Source organism: Syngnathus typhle, linkage group LG21, assembly GCF_033458585.1.
Source record: "Syngnathus typhle isolate RoL2023-S1 ecotype Sweden linkage group LG21, RoL_Styp_1.0, whole genome shotgun sequence".
NCBI classification, from domain to species: domain Eukaryota; kingdom Metazoa; phylum Chordata; class Actinopteri; order Syngnathiformes; family Syngnathidae; genus Syngnathus; species Syngnathus typhle.
This window is the reverse complement of record NC_083758.1, coordinates 7,122,416-7,148,807: the sequence shown is the minus strand read 5'-3', so window position 1 is coordinate 7,148,807 and position 26,392 is coordinate 7,122,416. Positions and strand designations below refer to the sequence as shown.

General features: G+C 44.8%; 1 protein-coding gene across 8 annotated transcripts in view; it reads right to left on the bottom strand.

Annotated features, from left to right (window-relative positions):
• Window positions 1-3,532: 3,532 nt before the first annotated feature.
• foxp2 (forkhead box P2) overlaps window positions 3,533-26,392 on the bottom strand; it is a 67,068-nt gene continuing 44,208 nt past the window's right edge. For 5 of the 8 annotated variants that reach the window (XM_061269143.1, XM_061269149.1, XM_061269152.1 and 2 more), the window contains 14 exons: window positions 22,944-23,081; window positions 21,837-21,926; window positions 20,484-20,664; window positions 19,932-20,253; window positions 19,065-19,169; window positions 14,237-14,324; window positions 13,376-13,459; window positions 11,644-11,854; window positions 11,109-11,212; window positions 10,871-10,972; window positions 9,707-9,828; window positions 9,554-9,623; window positions 8,918-9,216; window positions 3,533-6,552 (listed from right to left, as the gene is read on the bottom strand). In XM_061269143.1, coding sequence (XP_061125127.1) covers window positions 6,408-6,552; window positions 8,918-9,216; window positions 9,554-9,623; window positions 9,707-9,828; window positions 10,871-10,972; window positions 11,109-11,212; window positions 11,644-11,854; window positions 13,376-13,459; window positions 14,237-14,324; window positions 19,065-19,169; window positions 19,932-20,253; window positions 20,484-20,664; window positions 21,837-21,926; window positions 22,944-23,081 — 2,061 coding nt within the window. In that variant the 3' untranslated portion in view covers window positions 3,533-6,407. The remainder of the gene's footprint in view (window positions 6,553-8,917; window positions 9,217-9,553; window positions 9,624-9,706; window positions 9,829-10,870; window positions 10,973-11,108; window positions 11,213-11,643; window positions 11,855-13,375; window positions 13,460-14,236; window positions 14,325-19,064; window positions 19,170-19,931; window positions 20,254-20,483; window positions 20,665-21,836; window positions 21,927-22,943; window positions 23,082-26,392) is intronic. The other 3 variants (XM_061269147.1, XM_061269146.1, XM_061269145.1) reach the window with 3 other exon arrangements.

Here is a 26,392-nt window from a genome sequence, read left to right as displayed (position 1 = left end):
TCCTCGGCAAAATCGAACCAATCTATGCCAACTATTATTCCCGATTTATACCTGGAGTACATTTGGGGTGATTTGATACGTATCTCGATGAATTGCACGATTCGAGCGAAACAGATTTTTCCGAATCAGTAATCAATCAATAATATCAATATTAATAATGATAATTAATAAATATTTGCACAGTTTTCACTCAAGTTAGATGTTTCGCCGATCTCGAAAGAAGATAACGAGAATGGATTCTCCAGGTACCAGGTGTACGGCGAAGGAGAAGATAGACGAAAGAAAGGAGGCGATGGACGAGAAGAGGAAAATTAAAAAAAAAAAAAAAAGGAAAAAAATCTCATCCACATAATTTCCAGCCTGCAGGCGCAGAAATGCAAATGACAGATCAAAGAGGTTGGGAATGGAAAGGATGGAGATTGGGGACGGGTAGGGGGGGGGGGGGATGATCAAACCGGGGTTATATATGTAGGTTGAGGATGTGAGGTGCACATGTTGGAAGCAGGTAATGGAGTCGACCTGGATGTAAACACGGTCAAACACATCTCTCGCCACGCGCAACACAACAAAGTTTGGAAAGCATTGTATTTGTAAATGTTTGGGGAACAATTATTTATTCACGCCGGCGGCCAAGTGGCGTCGGCGCCGAGGATTGGCGAGAAGGTTGAGACGCACTTAAAAAGTCAGCACGGAAGGTGAGGCCTCTCATTAATGGCTAATTAATGTCTGTCTGCCCATTATTGTCTAATTAATCATTGATGTGGCTGTCACGCACCAACTTTGCATGGGTTGTCACGGACACTTCATTAGGTACACCTAGATTTACGACCCGGGGTCAAATTAGCCTTAGTTGGATTCAATGCAGTAAAAAAAAATAAAAAATAAATGTTAGTTGACACCACCCAATCGCATTCCAAGTATTTTCTGTATTCTGTCACAGATATTTGTATTTTATTTCCCTCCCCGTTTTTTTTTTGGCACCACGCACCTGCTTTGTAATCGTATTTCTCCGCGGCAGAATTAGCATGTATATTTAATGCGGCGCCTTTTCTTCTTTTCCGCTCCTCTCTGTCTTTGCTACTTTTTAAATGTTGATGAGTGATGAGGGGAGGAAGACGAGGAGGTGGGCTGCCTTCTCCTTGCATGTCTGGCGGATATGCCACGGCGGCGCTAATAAATGACAGCTGATTTATGCGTCTGTATTCCTTTATTTATTACAAAAAAATAGCAAGCGGGCTGATTTCTGATATTAATAATACAAGTGGATCCACTTTGATTAGACTCGTGCGGGGAGCTGTGCATATTCAGCATTACAATTAAAGCCTCTGATGTGAAATAGGAATGACACGCTAATGAAGCGAGCTAGCGAGCCTGAACCGCGACTGTCCAACAGCATTACGGCCCATCTCGGATGAAGAGTAATTATACGAGGAACACTGAAACGTCATTAAAAATCTTCAGTAAGTGATTTAACCCAGCGTTCCTCGCTAATGCTACATTCCTCTTTTCTTCGTCGCCAAACCGCCGCCAGGATCAACTCCCGGGGTTTGAATAAAGCAAAGCTCTGCTTGAAGAAGTTCTGCCAACACTTGGCTCCTTTAAAACAAACATATTGAAGGTTTGAGACAAAGAGCTCATTTAATTGCAGGACCCGGCGTCTGTGCTGGAAGCAGGTAATTGAAATCATCCCATTAAGAAATTCCATTATGAATTGGTGATGAAGGCTACATTGATTAGCGTGGATTAAAGATGGTGGTTGGACATTTATTTTCCCTCTAGTTCCTGCATCACCTCAGACAAGAAGGTGGTATTGTACTTTAGGAATCATTCAGGTAAAGTACTAATTGGCTACTAGTCCCACAGGGATCAATACTCGGCCTTCTACTGTTTGAACATTCTTCTGCTTGGTGATGTCATACTGATGAATATGTTTTTATGTCCTTAGAAATATATAGAATGATATCCCTTGGATAAAATGAAATAATTCATTTGACGAAAACGTGCGTCACCGTCGGAGGGGCGGGGCGGGGGGGTCAACTGACACAAAAAGTCTCCTTCCCCCCCAAGTGAATCCGAGCGGCAGTGCCTCGGAGCTATGCAATTATTTTTTGCACTGTTTCCAAAATCAACTTGAGAGCATTGAAAATTATTTAAGACGCGCTTCTCAGGCACCGCAATTATAATAATTATGATCTCAATTAGCGTCGCCATTGCCGCTGGACTATTTAGGGGGCAATTTGGCAGCCGGGGGGGGGCGAGGAACCCGACACGCATCGTTGGGTCACAATTGGGGAAGTGAGCAAAAAAAAAAAGTCGTCACTCTTTAATCAATAAAGTGCAAAATGGGCGGAGTCTCGCGTGTTGACACTTCATTGAAATGGATTCAATGAGGACGCGCTAGCTAATTTCGCAGCGCTAACCAGTTCCGAGAGTGAGTTAAAGAAAAGTATGAAAAGAAATAGCGCGCATTCTTTATTCCGCTCGGCGTCTCTCAGTATACTCGACTGCGGCAGTACATTACAAGCTCCTTTCTCCGAGCGTGCCGTTCATGTGGAAAAGGCCTGCCTCGCCAACTAGCCTTTCTTTTATTCATCGCACTGTAAATAACTCCACTTTATGAAAAGCAGCCAGTGTGACTCACAGATACCTCTCTAACCACAAGCCATTATTATTTCATGCTCTCTGAGAGGCGGGCCAGGAGCCGCTGGCGCGCTTTCATGCTTCTGATGTTGTGTCGTACACAGGCGGCGGCCCTTGTTGCGCTCCGTATGCCATCCCTCACTTGAATTCACAAACACTTGCCGCTCGCTGCATAAATAGCACGAGGAGACAGGAGGCGCCGCTAATGCTCCGGAACGCCGTTGGCGAGGAGATAACGGGGGGGGAAAAAAAACGAGTGTTGTTTTGCAAAGTCTCTCGGGAGATCACATGGGTGGGGAGTGGCGGGGTTACGATGTTCCGGAGCACCCTTTGGAACGCCCGCTAATGGGCGACCCCATTGGTCATGGTGGGTTCCCGTTTGAATGGCAATGAGGGTTCCGTGACCGACAAGGTGCGGCGGGCGAGCGCCTGTTAGCCTGTTAGCGCCTTTGACCTCTCAACGGCCATCAATCCCAGCAGCCAATTTGATTTTAGCTGACAAGTCGACGGAAGGAAATTACCAGATGTTCTTTGGAATCATTCCCAAATGGGATTTAAAGACATTTCAACTTATTAAAATATACTTTTTTTTTTTTTTAAAGAGATGGTTAGCTATTAACCACTATTTATTTGTCACTCTTAATTAAAAATAACCAAGACTTTTTTCTGTTAATATCACTTGATTTTCAGGATTTAAGTTTTTTTTTTTCTTTAATTACGACTTGGATCGCGAAATAAAAAGTGAATTGGGATTAAATGATGAATTTTTGAATATATTCTCGTTGAAGTATTCTCAAAAGATAAATAAATCCTCCTAATATTTCTTTCTTCCCTCCCTTTACAGTATAAAAGCCAATAAATGAAGCCATTACAATGCTGGAGGTAGTCAAGGTTGCTTTTTAAATTCCAACTTTTGGTCCTTTATTTTATTCAGCAGTGAAATGCCATGAAATACAGAAAATAATGACGTTACAATTCTCCACCATGACCTTCTAACGTCAGAGAACCTTTTTATATGGACACAGTACACAGTCATGAAAAGTATCAAAAAAGTAGCTGAATCTCGTCAAGAAAGAAAAAAAAATGTTTTTTTTCTTCTCACCAATGACATAAACATGTTCGCTACAGTCCCAATTGACCTTATAAGTAGGCGGATCATATTCCCAATTATTAGGATAGCAGTAGAAAGGATACATGACTCAACTGCTGGACATAATGCTTCATAAAGTATGCACAGAGGTACAAGCAATAAATACACACGTTAGGTTTAAAGCCTTACAGCTACGCAAAGCAGATGCAGAAAAAAAAACAAAAAAAAAACGTAGGTTCGCTACTCGTAGCCAGCCGTGAGAGTGAATCGGTACAAATTCCGGTAAAAGAAACACGGATTGAATTCTTTAGAAAAAAAGTCAATGTATGGGTCCACCGATTAATTGTTTTTTTCTTCTTCTTTACATAAGTATGCACAGTTATCAAAATACAGACAAAATCAAACCCCAGAAAATCCAGACAATCCTAAAATCTAGTGGAGGAGCAACTTCTGGAGGTCTTTCTGGTATTATGTGCAAGCAACTATTTTAGACTTTTTTTTTTCCTTTGAATTTATACAAAACCCATGCAAATCTACAGGTAATATGCATTCTGTGGCTGAGCCTTCCCCAAAGTGTGAGGTAATGCATTTGTTTATATGTATCGCTAGGCCAACCCCGCCGCCATATTCCCACGCTAGTCTCATTCTTAGCTCTTGTTCTGTCCGACAAATGATTCTTTTTTTTTTTATTTTATTTGACATGCATGTTTAAAACACAATATTCCCTTACAGGTAATCTATACATCAGCACTCTACAAATGTTTGAGGACAACCTATTACAATGCAAATCTTGAGGGGGGGGGGGGGGGGTTGTCGATATTGTGATGAGCAGAGGTAGAAGTTTTTATTTTTTATTTTCCAAAGCCTTTTTTGTGTCGTTTTGGGGGAAGGAGTGTGGGAGAACCCTTTTTGAAAGTCGTTTTTTTTTTTTTTTATTTGGTGTGGTTAGATTAAGTTAGCAGGCCTCTCGCAAAGTGGAACTGGTGCTGAAAGCTAAATGCTCGCTTGGTTTGCAGCTTGGATCCGCTTTGGTCGTGGCAGGCCGGCACGGTACCGATGTGCCGGATCTTTGACTTTTTATTTTTTTTTCCCACCCTATTGAAATGCTAGCAGATTGCAAACTACAGTTTGATGGCATCTCATGAGAATTCGATTAGAAAAATGGCACGATATTTTTTCACTGGTTGAAAAAGCACACTGTAAAGAAAAAAAGAAAAAATAAATAAAAAGTTGAGTGAACTAAAAATAGCTTTTACAATGTTGCCATAACTCAAATTATTATTTTAGCGTAAAAAAAAGACGTGTTTTTTTTTTCTTTTACAGTGCAGTTTTACGCCTTTTGTTTGTTTTTTTAACAGCGGAGGCAGAATTTTGTGTAACTTTGGTTTTCTGACAACAGCAATGAGCGTTTTTATTAAAGCAATAACACTTTCAACGGGACAAATTGTAAGCAAATCCATCCTGCAGAAAAGATCGATAGCAAACATAGCTTCCCTTTCCGACATGGCTATTATTAGCATTATTATTAATTATTAGTTTGCTCGTCATGTGCTAACCAAGCCACACCCACTTGAATACTATTTGGCTTTGCTAGATATTTTTTTTTGTCATGTTTGGTTCGTCTGTGGTTTCCGGTCGTGACGTTAACAGTGCCATTTAGAACGATATATATATATTCACCAGCTTGAATAAAAAATCAAATAAAAATTGGGACGGGAAACACAATGGGCTCATGATTCTGCACAAATGTTTTGGTTATGATCCACTTTGACCTTTAGCTCCTCTCTGGCCTGCAGCTTTTTCTTCTTTTTTTATTAAATCGGTTTGAAACAGACGTGCTAGAATAGCTCCATGGAGAGGCCTTGAAAGGAAACAATCCCAGAGGTTAGTCGAAGGTAGTTTTTGCAGAAGGAAAAAAAGCTTCTTCTTGGTCCGAGCAGCTTGAGTTTGGCGTCTTGTGTCAATAAGCTAGCTAGCGTGGGCTTTGGTTTCTAGCTGTTGCCTGTGACTGCTTGCAGGTCGACAAAGCTTTCAGAAAGTCAAAGGAAAGACGGTGAGTGGAATTTTTTTTCTTTTCTTCAAATTTCATCCCTTTTTTTTTTCTGAACGTAACATCTCTCGGTTTTGGCAGTTGTTGCCAAGCCAATGGCATTTACAGTTGACGTGTGGAAATGGATGGGGAAAAAAAATAGTCGCGACGTACAAGCGGTGACACAACAGACTCGAGTTGAACCAGCAATCGTCCCTAGACATCAACAACTACTGCGGCTCGGCTTATTCACAAACAAAATGGTCCTTTTTTTTTTTTTATTCTTTTTGGCAGAATATGACGGAATTTGCTCATTTGTGTCCTCCCTCCTTATATCCATCCATCTATCCATCCATGAGTCCTTGTAGTCTAGTGGCCACGCCATCTTGGATTTTTTTTTTTGTCCTCCTTTTCCCGGCATCTCATGCCTGACATGTTAGCGATTCCAAAGGGCTGCAGGAAGGAGTTCCTTTGGAGCGTTCGGATGCATGCTCAATAAATAGTCCCAGTGGCGAGAATGAGAGAGAGAGAGAGAGAGAGAGAAAGAGCGAGGGAGGGCAAAAGAGAGGAAACAGGGAGTGGTTCTTTTCAAAGTCTGGCCTTGGAGGGGGGTGGGGGGGGAGCAAACTAAATGGTAGAAAATAAAAATCACTCCAGGTCTTCCGATAAGTTCCCTTCCTCCAGCTCCCGGTCGTCATCCAGCTCCGGACTGTGATTGGCCGTCGTCACCAGTGACATGGGACAGTCTTCGTCGTCCATGCTGGGAGGCTCCTCCTTGACGTGCACGGGCGGCCTGTGACACAACCAGATTTTATTTTCTCCGGTAAACACGGGCGGCATGCATTATCCAGCACGCTCGCGTGTTGTTTTCTTCGCCAGACGCTAATTTGACACGATGCCCCGCGTGGGCCGAAGACGGGCCGCGATGCCTCAGACATGTTTGGCATTTAAGAGTTTACTGATGACACCAGGTTGAAATACATGAAAAGGGGAGGGTGGAGTGGAAAGGAGAGAAAAAAACAGGCCACATGATAAATAATGGAGAATTTCTCATCCCTAAGCCCCCCGGAGCAAAAGCAGAGGAGAGGCTTTTTTATCTAGTTAATAGAAAGCGCAGCCGCTCGTTAATATGCAGGGGCTGCGCGTGTCGCTCCTCAAGAGGGGGGAAAAAAAAAAACGCAGCGAGGTTCTGCCATTAATCAACTTCAGCCCTGGCAGTTGGCTCGGACGCCATGATACATGTTTTTAACTCCAAATGGACGAACATTTCGGCTCGATAAGCGGTGGAAGGGGCGACAAACAGCCTCGGCGTTGGTCGTGGAACAAGAATAATAATGCTGTCACGCGCAAACAAGGTAGAACATGATCTGAGGCCTGAGTCGGTCGGGGAAGAGGGGTTGGTGGCACCATGATAAATCTGACAAAAGCTAATTATTTCTGACACATCGGATGCATCAGAAAATCCCCTCAGACTCCAAGAGAGGAGGTGGAGGTGGGAAAGAGGGGAGGAGGCGGAGTTGGGCTTATCAAGCAGGAGTACATTAGGACTTGTCTCATGGCTTCTCTCCTGGGCGGCCCTTGTCACATCCAAGGAGGGGTTGTTGCCATTTGAAATTTGAAAAGAATCCTAAAAGGTACAGATGATTGTGGGAATTAATAGTGCGACGCCAAAGATGGCTGATGTTGCTGTGATGTCATCCAAGGCTGATGTTGCTGTGATGTCATCGAAGGCATGCCAGTTAGAAAAAAAAAAACATGGCAGTAAAAGTGCTAATATTCGGCTAATCCAGAAATTGGTACTGCAACTGCTTTTAAAATTAGCTGTTTTTTCCGCTGTTATCATTTTTGTTTTTCTTTAAACATGACCCTCGGCGGCATTTACAGAAAAGGAACCTCGGAGTTACGAGAGCTCAAATTGCCCGACGTTAAGCGGCGCCGTTTCTTTACGCAAATCCCTCAGGGTGGACGTTGACAGCTAGCATGTCCTGGGGCCATTTTGGTTAGCGGGAGAGCCCATAGCGTGAACCTTTAGGCGCTAAAGGGGAAGCCGAGGTTTGTCTAATTGTCCGAGCAGGGTGTCCTCTCCCGAGAAAGGCCTTTAAGAGGCCATGTACGATTTAGTTTAGCGCTGGGGGCTACTCCATTATTTAAAAGAGATCCTGGAAGAGACGGCGGTGAAAAACACATTTCTTCCATTTTGAGGTTCCGGTGGCAGTACACACGGCGGTCGGGAAAAAAAAAAAAAACATCAATTCCATTCTGTTATTAAAAGTTAAATGACTTGAGGGAGCGGGGCAAGGCGGCAGATTTGACCCACTTAAAACTCCATTTCAGAGCGAGGCTAGTAAACATATTCACGTGCGGACGTCTGGTGGGACGAAACAAGCGCAAAGTGCATCTTTTGTCCATTCCACGCGACGAGAATGTCATGTGACTCGGGCAGTGGATCGGAAAAAATCAAAGTTTTGTTTCTCGCTAGCGGCGCCATTAAAGAGGAGAGTGGTTTGTTGTCAAATATATCTATTTTTTACCTGTTGTTGAATATTAATGAGCCGCTAAACTGCACACAGTTGAAAAACACCACTGGGTCTAAAATAACCCTCACTGTCAAAAAAAGACTGACCCAACTTTTGTTTTATTTTTTTTAACCCAAAAATTGGGTCATATGAATAACCCACAAAAAAATAAATAAAAACGTGGCCACAAAAAGTGGATAGCCTACAATTTTCTTTTTTGTGGGTTATTTATTTGACCCAATTTTTGTGTTGAGTGAACGACAAAAAATATATATATATTTTTAAACCCAATTTGGGTTTTTTTTTCTACCCGACTATTTAAGAGTGCCTTTAAGTCTGGGGCTCACATATGAGAAATAATGGGAATGATGTATGTAACCTCGCCCCAGGGTCATGACATCATAAAAATAAGAAGTGGTAGCCTACTGTGGGTTAAATATCAAGCAATCAAACTAACAAAGGGCAGAAGGATACAAAGTGGGCGATTGAACACGTCTTAGGCAGCCTCTCAAACTCGTGTGCCAAGTGTGTGTCATGCAAATTTGACAATAATTGGACCGTTAAAAGCATGAGCGGCCCTTGATGGCTGTCGGTCTACACAGCGGCTGGTACTTTTTGGATTTGGAATTTGAAAGAACCTACATGTGTCCCGGCGGGGAGTAACCGGGGCTGCCGTGTCCGTTGGTGTCCAGGTGATCCAGCGAGCCGTTCAGGTCGTCGTGGGCCGACTGCAAGAGGGTGGGGGGGCTACAGCTCAGCGTGCCGGGCGGGCTGATGCCCAGCAGGCCCGGCGGGCTGCCGCCAAGAAGGCCCGGTGGACTCCCGCCCATCAGTCCGGACGGGTCGCCGCCCAGGAGGCCGTGGCAGCCGCCCACCATGGAGCCGCTGCTCATTAGCCCCGGGGTCCCCAATAAAGGCAGGGTGGTCTCTGCCAGGGCGGCCTATGTCCAGAATGAAAAAACATTTTGTACCGTTTTGCACAAAAAAAATCTTTGGTCGCTTTGATTAGGTCAGAGGTTAAAAAGGGTCACGATGAATAAATGATGCAGATGCCCTTGAAAACTTCAAGTCCAAATAATAAAAAGTCTCGGACACTTTCACCTGCCCGGCATTAAAGTTAGATGCGGCGATTTAATTTTTAATTTTTTTTTGCCATGAGAAACACAATGGAGTCAAATCATTTTTGACAGACTGGATAAATATTCATGCGCACACTCGGATCCTTAGAACTCTGCATGCAAGGGAGTGGACCAAGTGGAGTCCTGGTTCGGTTTTTACCTGTAGGCTGGCGTTTAGTGCCGATCCGTATCCAAGACTTGAGGGCAGGTTCTTGACAAGCGACGGGCTTCTAGAAAGATGGCGGACAAATTGGAGTCAGACGAAAATCGGCAGAGAGACAAAAGTATTGGGACATTCCTGAATCGCTCCTACCCTGTAATCTTCTGCGAGCGGCGTTTTTGGTACTCCACCTCGTCCACCGTCCACACGGCGCCTTTTACGTTTTCCACGCGCACAAAGCACTTGTGCAAGCTCAGGTTGTGGCGCACGGCGTTCTGCGGGGTCACACAGCGCTTGTTTAAGATTTTTTTTTTGGGGACATTTTCACTATTCCAGCCATTACTGTAAACCATTCATCACAAAGCTCGCCGCGTCAAAATAATTACAAGCGTAATTAAAACATGCTCAAACAATAAGCAAGGCTTTTAATATGCCTGCCTGTAATATTTAGCGTCTCCCTTGCCTTGGTGCTCTTTCACCATGGGAAGAAAAAAAACTCATAAGCAGATCTCGCATCTGACCTGAAAATCCCTGGATTTGATTGATCTTAATGCCCATGGCTCTGAATATGATCATTTTAATATTAATGAGCAAATGAGCAGTTTTATTATGCATGCTATATAGTTAGAACTAATAAGCTTCTGGATGAGAGGAGAAGAAGAGCGGGATGTGTGTGTGTGTGAGAAAAGCAGATATTAAACTACCTTTCATTCCTTTCTTTTTTTCCTCCCCTAAACAAATTCTCTCCGTCACGCTGGCAAAAAAAAAAAAAGGCGAAAGCGCGCGTGTAAACGGACGACCTCGGTTCCAAGGCGGGAAACGCTCAGCCCCCACCCTCCCTGTCGCTCATTTGAATCCCAAATCCAAATTAATTCACTTTTGGCACATCGGCCTGCATGCTGATACGGGATGGACTTTTTTTTTTTTTCTCTCTCAAAGTTGCAGCGAGTCATTTACAAACTAAATAAAGAGTTCCTCCTCCATGACAGGCCGGACGAGGTTTGACCTCCACTCTGCCGCCCCCCCCCCCCCTCACTCTCCCGCTTAACGGCCATCTTTCTTCTTAATTAATCAATGATATGCAGAGGCGAGGCGGCTCGAGAAGGAGGTGGGAGGGGGTGGAGTGGGTGTCTGGCTCAACAAAAGGTGCTGATGATGGAGTGGCTGCCGTATAATTAGCGCGTCGGAGCCCTCTCCACGCCGAGCCATTAATTGCGCTCGATGGAGAGGAGGGGGAAAATAAATAACTAAAAGATCTGAGAGATGTCGTCGTCGGGATGGAAGAGGAGGAAGTGTGTCGTTTTTTATTTTCCGTACCTTCCAAGTGGCGGCGTTGCGTCTGAAGTAGGCGAACGTGCGCGTGAACCAGCTGTAGATTTCATTAAGCGTTAACTGCATGTCGGACGAATCCATGATAGCCTGGAATGAGATGACATCAAATAATGCTTTTGCTAACGACATCCCGAGCGAGAGTGAGGGGAGGGGGGGGCGGCGTGATTCATGCCGCAATTAATTTAAATCTAATCAAGCAAAGTTAATTTATTTCCCCACTCACCTGTCTTATAAGGGTTGCATAAGTAAACGGCGGCCTGACGTCGGCGTTCTTATAAAACTCGTAGTTTGGGGCAATCTCTGGAAAAATAAATACTGTATCACCACCTGAAATAATTGGTAAATTTTTATTCCTCCAGGTATTACATCAGCATTCATCAAATGAAAAGGGTGGGAGGGGGGTGAAAAGGGGAGAGAGGGAGGGGGGGGGGTCACATCAAATCAGCATTTTCCATGTCTAACAAAATGCATTTTTAATTAATGTCTCTCACGAGAGATCTTAAACACTAATAAATCCATAAAATGAGATCGGCGCCGTTCGTTAGCCGCGCCTTGCATAATTGATGCCACTTAAACACAGCCCGTAAATACAAACATCAAAGACGGAATATGTCCAATGCAAAAAAAAAATAATCACAAATGCAATAAATATTCTATTTACTTGGCCGTTATTTGAACTTAATTAACACTGGTGTAATATTTATGCACAGTCTATTTCCATATCAAGTGATTCGACGCCGCTGTGTAGTTGGACCTACCCGACGAAAGCGGCATGGAGTATTTTTCCGAGTGGCGTCGGCGCATGGCTCCCATGCTGGGCACGTTGGCCCCGCCTAGAACCGAAGGGACCTGGGGCATGGCCGCCATTGGGGTGATGGGGGCCGTGGGCGTGGTGGGCGTTTGCGATAAGTTAGGCGGCGACGCCGACGGCAGGTTCTTGGACATGGTGACGCTGGAGACCAAGTTGAGCTGGAAGGAAAACGCCGATTTTGGATGTTAATCGTTTGTTAGAAAATGTCACTCATTCAGTGCCATTGACGGTTATAGACGTCAAAGATATTAACTGGTTTGGCAGTTGATATATACAGAAATTATAAACGATTTTTTTGTCAACTAAATTCGAACATGTCGAGTCATTCCGTGTCTTTCGGAGATCCGCCCCCCCCCCCCCCCCCCCCGCGCTTGACGCAGCTGTGTTTCCTCTAACGAGACTCGCCGGGCCATCTCGGCTAATTACGAGCGCCAAATTGTATCACGAGATTTCTAATTAGAGCACGCTGTTCGAGATTAGCCAACGATCAGCCTCCGTGTTATCGGGCGCCATCTCGTTTTATCTCTCTGTTGATCGCTTCTTTACGACAGATGGAAAAATCCGCCTGCACGTTTCAGATCGAGGATTGGGGGGGGGGGGGAGTAAAACGGGAGACGCCAACCCGTCCCCAAAAGTATCTTCATATGTCAGTCATTGGTGAGTATGAGGCCACTCGCCCCGTCTTCGCTAATTGTCCATCTTTTGGCTCCGAATCTCATGCGAGAACCTTCAGCCAAGTGGAAAAACGCCGGCGTGACCTTTCGGTGCTAATTTCAGCCGGCGAATGGTAATGACATCGTTACATATTCAAAGCAAATTGCCTTAATTGTGAGGTGACAAGTGGGGACGTATCGGGAGTTTGGCGTTGACTTTAAAAAAATGGCAGGCGGGGAGGGGAGGGGCCGATGGAGCGAGGAGGGTATCGCTCGGGCCCATTTGTGTTGATAAATAGGATAAAATGTCAAGTTGGAAATATTCCGGATAGCTGTCAGGACTTGCAGATAATTAAGTAGCCACTTGGCTCTAATGAGCATAGAAGAAAAAAAAAAGTTGAGGAGGTGAAGGATTTTTATCGATTCAAAACTAAGTCCACTAAAACGAGGACGCTCTGAAATGTCGGAACGGACCCCCCCCCATCATTCCGACCCCACCCCCTTTTCTTCAACGCCATCAAATGCAATTAGCTGCTCTTTCATGTTTCTTTTACGTAACGCAATACTTCATTAACATCATTCATTCATATTCAACGCCGATTAGAAGCAGTCCGTTTTGGGAGAAAAGACCGACTCATAAAAAGGGGGCGTTTGATTCTTTATTATCCCAACCATTATGCTACGGTGCGATTATCTTCATTCATTATTTCAATGTGGAGGCCTGGCGATATTTCTCAAATAAATATAGAATTCTAGAAACTGATAAGAATTCAGCGTCAAGCCTCAGCTATCATTTTCCCGCTGTTTGTTGGTAAAATAACAGAGCCAAGGCGGGCTCAATCATCCAGCCAACAGGTTGTTTTGGCCCATTATAGCTATCACGAAGAAATAACCCCGGCCGAGGTTCGGCCATCTAATACACTTCCAAACTTATTGTCCAGAAGCCGGTGATACAAATCCCATTACATCTTCATCTACGCTAAAAAAAAAAAACCTTATCGTGTTTACCGAGCAATATGCACTCACTGGTTTGGGAGATGACTTGGGTTCGGAGGGCCGCATGTGCAAGTGGGTCATCATGGCCTGAAGACGCTCGCGTTCTTTCGAAAGCTGTTAAAAGACACAAGATGAAAGATGGAATTAAATACAAAAGTGAAGAAACGTACGGGGATGGTGTCGAGAGGTCAGGCGAGAAAATAAAAAAATAGCGTTTGCTTTTCTTTGTCAATAGATTTAGGCCACGAGTAACGAGGCCGGCTTAAAATTCCGCGAGAGGTGAAGGCGTGAGATGGACCCGCCTCTCCGAGCCTCGGTGAACTATCATCAATCTAAACGGAGCCCGGGAGTGACAGGGACCGGACCTCGAGGAAAGCTTCATAAAAATACAAGTCCTCATTAGCAGTGATGGATGTTGAGGAACCGCCAACGAAGCTTCCATTTTGTAAACAGTCAATTATTCCGTATTTGAACGTACCGGCTTGTTTCGGGGGGGGGAGCCAAAGACGAGCAGATGTCAGCGGCGCCGAGCAATAATGTCGCTCAATCAGCGCTCTCATTATCTCGCCAGCATGACTTCTTAATAAGGTCACGCTCCACCTACTGAAAATAGTTCCCTCCTTTTGAGCGTTCTTCAGGTGCAAAGTGCAGTTAATTAACACGGCAGACTGGGAGAGACGCGCTCGCTATTAATTGGAAAGAAAAAAGCAAAGCGGAAAATAAAGCGCACGCTTAATTCAATTAAAAGAGCCATAATGGTTTTCGCTGCCAGGCCCGAGGATCTCATTGTTTGGTGGCTTTGTTTAACTCGCCAGGTCCCGCTTTTGCGGCGGACCTCGTTTGACAAATGGTGACGGCGTAATTAGTGACGACTTTACGGAGAGAACTTACTTGGATTTCCAGCTGCTGTACCACCTGCATCTGGACCCGACACTGGGCTGTGCTCCGATCGTCCAGGGCGTGCTCGTTGTTTAGGTGCCTGGCGGTAAACATGCAAAGAATCAAAATTAATATTATAAAATACTAATCTATTTTTTTAAAAATTCTAGCATTTTTTTTGAAAAGTGATAACAAGTTGCCATTTTAGTATTGACACAAAGTCTTGGCGGGCCACATAAAATGGTTTGGGCCATATTTGGCCCCCGGCCCTCAGGTTTGACACCTATTATCTCGAGGAACCCGTCATGGCGGTATTGTTCGGCGCCGAAACGAGGTCGTTAGTGAAGGCGTGCTGCGCCATGTTTAACATGACAATAGGCCGGTTGAGATGGCGAACTTGAGCCGGGGAAAAAAGGCGCCGACTCAGCGCGTGGCATTTTGTCTCCTGGCAAAACAATAGCGGCCATTTAACGGCGGCAACATTTCGATGCACAAAAGCATCTCCACCGACTGGCATTAAAGCCATCTGCTGTGTTCGCCTCATTAAGAAGAAAGAGATTGCCGGGCGGCCAGAATGAGAGTTTCTGTCTCCGCGAGATTTTGTCCACAAAAGCGAGATTGAGACTGATTGATTTTTTTTCTTTTAATTCATTTCAAATAATTGGATTATTTTGTCTTTTGCCAGATCTTTCATGTTTCATGGATAAAGTACAGGCTACAAAACAAACTGATGAGTTTTGAAATCAGAGACGAGTGAAAAAAATAAAAATTGCAAGCAATATCTGTATTATTTTATTTATTTTTTAAAGTGAAGACAATTTTAGTAATGACACCAATTTGTCTTTGCGGGCCACACAAAATGATGTGGCGGACCATATCAGGCCCCCGGGCCTCATGTTTGACACCCGTGTCGAGTGAGCCATTTTATTTGGTCACGTGCCGTAATGATGGATTCACTTTCCGTATTATTTCGAGTCCAAACTCAGTTTGTCATGAACTTGCTTACGCAAAGCGATCCATCCTGTTCACAAATGTTTCATTAGCAAGCAAGAATCAAGGAAGCATTTGGGAGATGAGCGAGCGAGGGAGGGAGGGAGGGAGGGGTGGGGAAAAAAAAAGCGTGTTTCTGCAGCCCGCCGCCTAATTGCTGTTTCGGGATGTGCATGCAGAAGACGAGGCCTTCCATTCATCATTTAATCACGTCCCTCGCAGGATGAGGAAACTAATGTTGCAAATACCCTTTTCATTTCACTGCCCATAATGCTATCTTATGCACTTGATGTATAGCGCGTGTCATGAATTACAGCTGCTTCAAAAGCACAGCGCACAATTCTCGCTGTCCCCAAAGATACCTCATTACAAAAAAAAAAATGTCGCCGGCAGGGGGGGTAGGGGCTGATCTCCATTAAATTCTGTTTTTTTTCAGCTGCTACGTACATTTCGCCAGTGATTCAAAACGCACCTTCTGCTACTGGCCAGTTAGTGAGGCGATTACAGGGAAGATTACTACATTTATGAAATATTCAAATGGCAGCATGTCCTACTGTGCATTAATAATTCCACAAGACGGAGAGAATAATGATGGGGAGGGGTGGGGGGGGACAGGCAGGGCAGACAGAAACAATCATTAAAGAATGCACCTTATTTACTGAGCAGGGGCCTCAGTAAGCACTGCGCAAAAAAAAATCCTCATCAAACTGACACCCATTTTTAATGCATTAAAAATAATGCAAGAATTATTTATTTTATAATTATTTTGAGAATATAAAAATGAAAAAATATATATTTTTCTATTATATATATACACTACTGTTCAAAAGTTTGGGGTCACAAAATTGTTTGGTTGACCCCAAACTTTTGAACGGTAGTGTAAATATTATTATAATAAAATATTATGAATTAAATATTATAAATTATATCTTATATTTGTATAAGACTTTATATAATCTATGAATATAAGTATACATATTTATTATAAGATTTTTTACACAGAAGATTATATATATAATCTATAAATAATTATCTTAATAAATATATACACTACCATTCAAAAGTTTGGGGTCACCCAAACAATTTTGTGACCCCAAACTTTTGAACGGTAGTGTATATATTATATAAACCTCGAAGCCCCCCCCCCCCACAGAATGAATATGTATGTGGGCCATCAGCGTCCACTCAGGGCCCGGTAATAAATCTACACGATGAAACCGTTGGGCTAATTGCGGTTGCGTATTATCATGGGCCGCGAATTTCGCACTTAGACGACACACTTTGCTGTACACGGATGCGAAACACCGAATCTGTCCACATTCGCCCCACAGACGCTGTCCGTGGTGCTGATGCATAAGTAATGCCCTCCGTTTTAAAGGTCTTGTCACAGTGCGGCAGACATGTGGAAGGGTAGAGGGGAAGCTCAACTATCAAGGGGCTGCGGGGGCGTATGTATATGTGTGTGTGTTATATCGAGGCACTTGGCCGCAGTCTTGTGGGTTTAATTAGCGGCGGGTTAGAGACACCAGGTTAGCGGGCCGAGCGGGCCGTTCCAACGTCGGCGCCAGTAATAAGGCGAAACTAGCACGCGGCTAACAACCCGAGGAACCCTTTCGTCTGCAACTTGCAGCTCCCTTTTTTTGCAGGTGAGAGTATTTTCAAAGAAGACAGTCGCTTTTAAACGCCAATAGCGACAAGTCCCCCCCCCCCCTCCCGCCGCAACACAACAAAAGATGACTAAACGCGTCGCAGGCGCCAAGAGCTAGCGATTACCCTGGTGGAGCTCCTCCCCCCTCCTCACACCCGTAACCCACACCCATCTCGCGACATGGAAACTGTCACGCAAATCTGACACCCGCTTTATGTAACCCTGTTTAAACGTCGCCGGCGTGTCGTCGACTGGCATCTCCGGCAACATGAAAGGCCTCAGCGTGACACCGACAATCACCGCTCGGAGGCACGCCGCCGTTCCGGCAGCCATCTTTGTTCCGCTGACGAGCCCGCCTCCTTTGTTGCCGTCTGTTTTTTTCATGTGGCGGCTGGGTTAGGGTAGAAGAGCCAGCCTCGGAGACGTTGTTCTGTTTTGTCGGAGGCGATGTTGTGGAAAGCATCGGTATCGGGGAAAAAAAAAAAAACTGTCAGCCAACCTTTCAACTTCCTGTTTCGCTTTCCCTCTCGCATCACTTTGCCAGCTTATTCCAGTGTCTGACCTGTGGATTTTTTTTTTTTCTGGCAGTGCCTCCTAAATAACCCACTAAGCTACCTCCACTATATCCTCAGAGCATACAGAGCATCTTTAAGTAAGCGGACTGAGGTGATGCAAAGATATCGTGGGGGATAATCCGACACAAGCTTGCCTCCTCATGCGTGCTCGGTCCCCAAGATGGAAGGCAAACTCGTCTACCTGCACCGGACCACAAAAACAGGCTCAAGCGATACATGATGCCTATGGATGTGAGCAAAATGGATATTTCCAGATTTGGGATTTTTTTTTTTCACTAAAGCTAGGCTTTATTTTGTTTTGACTTTAATTTAATTAGTTTGTTTTTAGAGAAAGTTTGTTTTCAAAAAATACTTCTGTTTTAATTCCGGTATTAGTTTTATTTGATTATTTATATATATATATATATTTTTTTTTCACTAAAGCTAGGGTTTATTTTGTTTTGACTTTAATTCAATTAGTTTGTTTTTAGAGAAAGTTTGTTTTCAAAAAATATTCCTGTTTTAATTCCGGTATTAGTTTTATTTGATTATTTTTTGGGGCAAAATGACGGAAAAAAAGGTTCATTACAATTGAGCAAATTAAAAAAAAAAAAAAAGTCAAAATGAAATTAAAAAAAAAAAAAACTACAAGGAAAAAACTAACATTTTTTGTATCAACGGGATTTCAATTCCTTTTCTTTTACTGTTTTGTTAATTTTCCTTTTTTTCCCCAACTTGAGCTTCTGTTAACTTTATTCGCATGGGGAATAAGCAAACACTCGGGTTGCTGCTGTCATTTACTTTTCACCTCTGATTCATTCCCATGCTTTGGTGTCAATTAAGGTCCACAATATGAGTTGATAGTGCGTGAAAATGCGGCTTAATATACTGTCTGGCTGTTTCGCCCAATAACCACCGAGCTTATTACGCTTAATTCATAAACCCGATGAGTTTTTGGCTCGCAACCGGGAAAAAAAAACAAACGGCAACTCCGGACTCCATCCGCGTTTATGGAAAACACACACCAGATCGTTATTTCACAGTTAATTACAAATCTAATTAGAATATTCAAATGAAAGGCTTTTCTTCTCCGAGCGGGTGAGTGGCGGCGTGATAACCTGTAATCGTTGGCGCCGCAAACACCTTCCCTCTTTTGATGTCCCCTCGCTGACATCCCGGCAACAAAGCCGGCCAATTACAAATGAGCTAATTAACTAAATTGTTGATGGAGCATGAAGAGTTCATCGGCTCGGCTGCCGCGCACCGTGACAACAACTGAATGGCGGCCCTTTGTTGTGGAGGCGAGTGTGCGGCCGTGCGAGTTGCCATTAGCCTTTTGACGACTTCCTCCACAAGCCTATCAGGCGCTTCCACGCCGCCGAGGAGATTTGTTATGGATCACGACTGGCTGAGTCCGGGGGGGCCGCTCGAGCCGAACCCGGTCGACGTGCTGTCGGCAAGGTCAAAGTAGCGACGACGGTGAATTTCCAGTCGTATTGGTCGTTTTACTGCACATTTGGATTTTTCATGGATTATAATTCACTGCCAAGCCAGTTAATATCTTTGACGTCTATAATCGTCAATGGTACTGAATGACTTCAAGTGGATAAAGTTAATTTGCGGACACGTATCGCGGTCCTGATCTTACTTCAAAAACTGTCCGAAGTCCTCGCAGATGCTTTCGCAGCCGGGCCACTTGCACACGCCGTGACCATACAAGGGATGGGAGCCGCCATTTTCTTCATGTTGTGAACTGCAGAGAATCAAAAAAGTCCATGAAAATGACACGAGGAAATTATTCGTTTTATCCAGATTTTCATTCTAAATTTATTCTATCGACGGTGACAGTTTAACCTTTGCAGCTCACGTCGGCTTTTTTTTCCAGCGGGGCTTACCCCGCATCGATCGGCGGCGTGTTGGTAAGCAGCGCTCCTGACAATACTCCTCGTTCGATCATTACCACCCGGCCCTCGGGACACGGGCAGATAAAGTCTTTTTTTTTTTTTTCTTTTCCCCCCCCACATATCCTTGTTCCCGCCTTCTGGTGTCACGATAGCATCTACTGTAAACCAATTACACAGCACTTCCACCTCGGAGCGGCGCGTAGCATAAGGCCTTATTATAATATCGCCCAAGTAAAGCCTTTGAATAATGCATAGCCGGCGATATGTGAAGAGTCGGTGTTTTGGTGCATTCATAAAACACGCCATCACAAGGATAAACATCGTGGAAACGCCACTCAAGGCATCATGTATTCTGTTTACATGACAAGCAAGCAAGGAAGGTAATTTTCCAAAGCGGCACAAAGCACTAAATACTTAATGTTATCTCGTCTTGGCGTGCCTTTGCCTGCCGTGTCTTTTGATATCGGCGCGGCGGCGGCGGCGGCTAAGCGCGTTCCTCGGGGAGAACAAAGCTTTTGTTTTGTGATCAACTATGAAACAAATAAACATCTTGTTTTCCGTGTAGTTAACAAGCTGTTGTTTGTTTCATCCTTTTTATGGCTGCTGTTTACCTTTCCCGCTCCCGCTCCCGTCTGTGGTTGAGTACGGGAGACTGCCCGTTAGCGATGGAATGGTGCGAGATAGGCGGTGACGATTTGGGGCCGTTGGAGGTAGTTGATGACGAGTTGCTGCTGCTGCTGTTGTTGTGGTGGTGGTGGTGGTGGTTGTTGTTGTTGGTGGAGAGGTCCAAGCCGCCCGTTCCGCCCGTGTTGTTCATGCCGTGTTTGATACCGTTGTCCTCCAAGGCGTGACCTCCTCCGCCGCCGCCGCCTCCGCCACCGCTTCCGGTCACGTCCTTCCACAACTGCTGGAGCTCGGCCGGGCTCAGGCCTGCTGGAGTGGGTTACGTCAACATTTTTATTTAGGATGTTGAGATTGTATGCAAAGAAGAAGAAGAAGACGGTTCGGACGCGATCATGTGGCAAGTTAGCGGCTAGCCGGGGAGCATAGCAATGAGGCCAATGTAAACACGTATGACGAGATAACGGGGGGAAGCCACGGGTGCATAGCGATGAGGAAAATAAAGCCAGACGGAGGCAATATTTACACGCTGTGGGTTTTACCTGTCGGGGGCAGAGCCTGGCCCGGCAGGGCGGCCTGGCCGGGGGCGGGACCGGGCAGCGAAAGCAGGCCCTGCCGCTGCATGTTGAGTAGGTGTTGCTGCTGCTGGAGCTGCTGCATCTGCAGGAGCTGCTGCTGGAAGACGAGCTGCTGGGCGGCCAGCTGCTGCTGCTGCTGCTGTTGCTATTGTGGAGGAGAGGGCGACAAATTAAGGACTTGAGAAAGCGTGGCGAGGGAACGGGACATCAACAAATACCGGATTTTAAATAAATTACAATTTTCTTTTTTTAATATCCTGAACCATGAGCCCATTTGAAATGACGGGAATTATTTTAATTATTATTATTGTATGATTTATTTATATTTATTTTACCCTAAAGTTCCAATTATTTCTATTTTATTTTATTTACATCCTAAACCATAAACCCATTTAAAATGACGGCATTTTTTTTTTTTTTTATTATTATTGTCCGATTTTACTTTTTCAGCATATAACGAAATGCCATGTGACATTTCATGGAGTTTATTTTTTATTTGGTGTCCTCAAGCATCCGCAAAGACACCTTGAGAGTGACACTGACTTTCCGTTTTTAATATATTTCAGCGTAAAGTTCAATGTAATCCACTCAGATCCATAAATAATGGGACAGAGATATCTTTTTGGGATCTGGCTTTAAAATTGAAGGTAGTGAGCGAAAGTAATGGGACGATTGGCTGCTCAGCTCTTCCAGGTGGGCATTTACCGTGAGCATACAATCAAATCAAATCCATGAGCCAAAAAAGATGAGTATTGTGAGAATGTGTTTGTGATAAAAAGAGCTGGGCGAGTTAGCCAAGCGCTCACTGGAACACAAGCTGCTGCATAATGGAGTGATGCAGGGAGGTGATGCCCGACTCCTCTGGAGAAATAACCGAGCAATTTCTATTCCATATTCCACGGCGGCAAAAAAAAGAAATAAAACAATTTACAAATCCAAACAGAAACAAAGCCGCCGGGAGGTCGCGCGTGGTTTCCTGTCGGGGCGATGTAATGGCCTACTTGAGGAGACAAAGAAATGTCTGTTTTCTGATCAATTGGACTCGAGGCTGTCTTCTCTTCTATGATAGCCAGCCGACGAGACGCCGACGACTATTTGTGTTGACCGGCTGTCCGTCAATGTGATTTACGAGTGGCGCACGGTGCAACTTCGCCAGCGTCGAAACAATCCGCTAATGAGTCGCCTTTGGGTTTCTTTTCCGTCAATTGTTTTTGTTGCTCCAAAACACTTCGTTAGCCGAGCAAGTCGCGGCATCCTTTGCATTAAGTAGCTCGGATTGATGAGGACGGGGGGGGGGGGGGGGGGGAACAAAATTACCTCTTTAGCTTGTTTGCCAGGATGTTGCTGCTGCAGAAGCTGGAGATGAAGCTGCTCCTGCTGTTTTTTATAAAACTCCTGCAGGTGTTGCTGCACGTAAACAAACACACGTGTTAATATACCGTATTCTCCGGCATATAAGACGCACCGGACTATAAGGCGCACCTTCAATGAATGGCCCATCTTAAAACTTTATCCTTATATAAGGCGCACCGGACTATAAGGCGCACCATTAATGCATCATGTCAGATTTTTAATCCAAATCAAATCATTCTCCATTTTATCTTTTTTATTTCAACTTCAGACGGAACAAATTACTTTATAATCATAAAAATTTGATCCATAGTCTTTTTGAGTCATGATTCATAGTCTTCAGCGGGCCACTTATGATTGATTTCATGACACAATGCTTTGGGCCAGTTTAAATTTAGGAATTGGGTCCATATATAAGGCGCACCGGACTATAAGGCGCACTGTTGGTTTTTGAGAAAATTTTAGGTTTTTAGGTGCGCCTTATAGGGCGGAAATTACGGTAACCTTTATTGAATTCATTCCGAATCTCTTCCATAGAATGCGGCGAGCTTTTTCTTCAAATATACAACTCCGAGTTATGCGTTGACGATGCAAAAACCGCCGAGCATTAACGGTAATGTTTCGACAGCTTTTAGAATTTGCATCTGTGAAAAAAAAAAATGTTTTTTTGGTCTACCACAATTGGGAAAACTTCATTCTTGACAACAAAGCACATAATGGAATTCTCCCAATTAATAATTGAAGCGCCTTGAAGTCGCCCGCACTTCCCAATCGTGATAAGTGACAATCTTAATTAAACCATTCTCCTCGTCTTAATCAAAGCCACAAATTACAAATGCACTTCAACTCTGACACCGGCGCGCTCCTAAATGTTACATCATCCGTCACCTACAGTATCACTCAGCACCACGTGGCGGGCCTGCCGTCCCAGACGAGGGAATTGAACCGGCGACACGTGGGAGATGTTTAATTAGAGGCGACGTGGAACAAGCAATTTCACATTGGTAAAAGCGTGTCAAGGACGTACCATGGCTAGCACGCTAATTTTCCTTAGCCGTGATCTGCTTTCGTTACCTGCTGCAGCATGACCGCCTGCTGCTGCTGGAGGAGAGCTTGGAGCTGCTGTGGGGAGAGAACCTGCTGCTGGAGGATCTGCTGCATCTGTTGTGGTGTGATTACCTGGGGACTCATCATGGCCACAGAGACTGGAACCTGGAAGAAGATTGAAATCGGTTGGAATCTTTCCCCAGGTTGGGTCAAGGTGCTATTTCCGGACTGGAGGTGGTAAGCAAGAAGAGACGCTGAAGGACTTATTTTTACTTCCTCCTCATTCCCGTTGGGAAAAGTAAGCCATTTAAATAGACTTAATTAGCAGGTCCCCTACTTTAGCTTTTCCTATCTAATGTGAAACAGCCAGGAAGTGGATTAAAAAAAAAAAAAATGTCCTTGTTTATTGATTTCCCTCGACTTCAACACAAATGAACTCTCCGAGTCGGTTTCTGGCAGGTTGTCAACAAAACAAGAATATGCGTGTCGCGTGGGCGGCCATGACGGTTGGCGGCGGCGTCGTGTCAAGGGGCCAATAAGACGTCCCCGTCCTCATCGCCGGCTAATCAAGCCACCTTGATTACTTTGCACGCATGTCTCTCCTCCCTCCTTTCCTTCCTGTCAGGCCTTGACACGTCCTTGTTTAGCTCCTCTCCCCTTCCCGGCCCAGGTCCCCCCCCCCTGCCCCCCCTCTTTGATTAGCTGAGACATTTGCATGGTCACTACACATTTTTCATTTTAGAAGTCATTATGCATTAGTGGCTCCTGATCGCCCGCCTTGACTAATCCTGATGAACTGAAAATCACAGCTGAAGGTCAACCGGCAGCCGGCCCCTGCTGCACATTCATATTCATATTCAAACAAATCCTGCCTCCATTGTTCATTAGGGTCTTAGCGAGAAGCGACTCTGGTGTGAGAGGACGGCGAGGAGGGAGGACCTGGCTCCGCCCCCTTTTGCACGCACAACAAGCAAAGGAGGCTGAACAAAAGCAAAAAAAAAAAAATTAAACAGCTCGTGTGTAATTATGCAAATGCCGCGCTTACACCTTGGACGTTATTAACCCTTCAAGGTACGTTTGCGGAGGTAAGTAATTACCCCCGCAGTCACGACTGCTTTTGCCCGCCGTGACGATGGAAACAACATTAAAGATGCACTCATTAAGAGCATTAATTGGACGCCGAGATGTTTTCGGTGCACAAAAAGCCGACCGGGGCTTAGGATTTAACATATGCGCATGCATACATCAAGTGAAAATTGCATTTTAAATTCCAGCCTGTACTTCAAAGTGCTTTTGTGTTGTCTAAGTGGAGAAATAAAGGCATTCATGGTCAAATACCTATAAGATGAATAATGCAGTGAATTTATATTTAAAAAAAAAATGCATTTTAACAAGGGAAGCGGAATGACAATACAAAACTAAAAAGTTCAAGACACCTGTGAGTTGCGTATTGATTTTTTTTTTTAGGCCCGGAAAGAAAAGACGAAAACGTGGTCCGTTGCGAAGTGCGCCTGGATGCTAATTTGCGGCTTTTCCGCTCGACGTATCTAGCGGATGAAAGCGGATAAGTAATTGCTCTCCTGGTTGGCATTCTTCACCGACAAGCCATAAATTTAATTTTGCACACACGTTCATTTACATTTTCAAGTATATGACATGATAATTGCGGGAATATAACACCTCCATTGGGCGTGATGCCGCCACGCCGCTTGATTGACGTGAGCGGCCGATTGAAAGGAACAGGGCGCTGAATTGCTTCGGCGAGAAATGATTTTGCCACGCAGGGGGGAAATTAATGAGCATTTACTCAGTGATGATGGCAATGGCGCAAACATCGGGGACAGGAGATCCGATTGGAAAAATGCCTTTGTTGCCTGATAATCGGCAAAGATGCATCGCTGACAATTTTCAAATGGAGCTTAAAGTGTCTTCGAGGAGGAGAACTGACAGTGGCTGAATTGAGAACCATTAGTTAAAAAAAAAAAAACGATTGACCGATTAGTTGTCCTTGGGACGATTTAGTATCTGCTGGACCTTTTTTTTTTTTTAAATATGTTTCATAGTATCTCTTTGGTCTTGTTCCCCTCCCCTCTCTAAAACCAACATCATACTTGGGAGTCTTTGCAGCACCTCCTCTTTGCGTAAGTGCTCACCCCTCCCCAGCATCGTATTTTTTTGCAGCACGAATTGAAAATTGGTCTCGAGAATCTTCACGAGAACTTGAATCGCAGGAAATGATTGGCCGAATCTTGCAACCATTCCTCCAATCGGCCTTATGTGATGTAGATAAATGGAATTCTGACTTAAGCAATTAGTGGACAACTGGCCATGTGTGGCAGGAAGCGGTGATTAGATGTCAGCCATAAACATGGCGGGGGCGTCGGAGAGGTGCGGGGATGCTTATCAAGGACAAGAGCTCGGTCCCGCAGTGTCGGACAAGCTGAGTTGCGCCACGCTGAGAAACGGAAGGCTTGGTAATTACTGTGGCTCCTTGGCAGGGGAGAGCCGCTGCTAATTAAGCCAAGAGCTTGTACACATGGAAACCAGACAGAAAGACAATGAATACCCCACAATCAGCAAAGCCGATTCCATCGTCCCCGAGGAGAGGGGGCAAAACTCAAGACAACCCTCCTCCATCGTGGACTTGTGACCTCCCGGTTCCCTGGAGCTGACACTGCTCATTTACTATCCAATTACTGCCAAACGCAGCAACACAATTATTGATGGACGCCATTTTGGGCGTGAGGGGGTGCGCCGAGTCTCCCCCTGCCGCAACCAGCGTGCGACTCTGAAGTTCAAGTGCCTTCTCGGAGTGCTAAACCACGGCAGGCCTCAAGGCGTATCGGCTTTAAAGTAGAGATCAATACTGGAGATTGTCAGGACTCGGGCTAAGTAGATTACGCAATGTTTTCCCAAATCAATTTCCATAACATGGGAAGCTTCATTTATCACAACGTAAAGACGTATCATGTAAAAGCTTCTAATAAAAAGAGCCAGAGGAGATTGGCTTAGCGTCGTTTCCGCCACATTGATTTATCTCGACATGCAGATCGACATTGATTCGGCCTTTTTGAAGGTTGTTTGTCAAGCTATCAGCACAAATAGTTTTATCGCTAAAAGTGGCGCTCGGAATAGATGGCGCCCCGCGGGGGGTTTTGGAGGGAAAACTGCTGAAGTAGAGAAGATGCTGCAATGGAGTGAGGGGGGCGGACAAGGGGGGGGTCGACAGTGGCACTTGCTTCTGATCTTGCAGGTAAGACGGCCTTCCACTGGATCAGCCTCTTCATCAGTGACACACAGTAAATTACAAGTGCTTCAAGCAGCTCACCGAATTACAGTTCATCACTCGGAAAGGCTTCCAACAACTCCCCCCCCCCTCCACACACAGCCGTCACCAGCGGCGTATCAGATCTGGCGGTTAGGATCCAATTAACACCCTGGCCAGAATCATCTGATTGCATGTGTAAGTGCTGGTA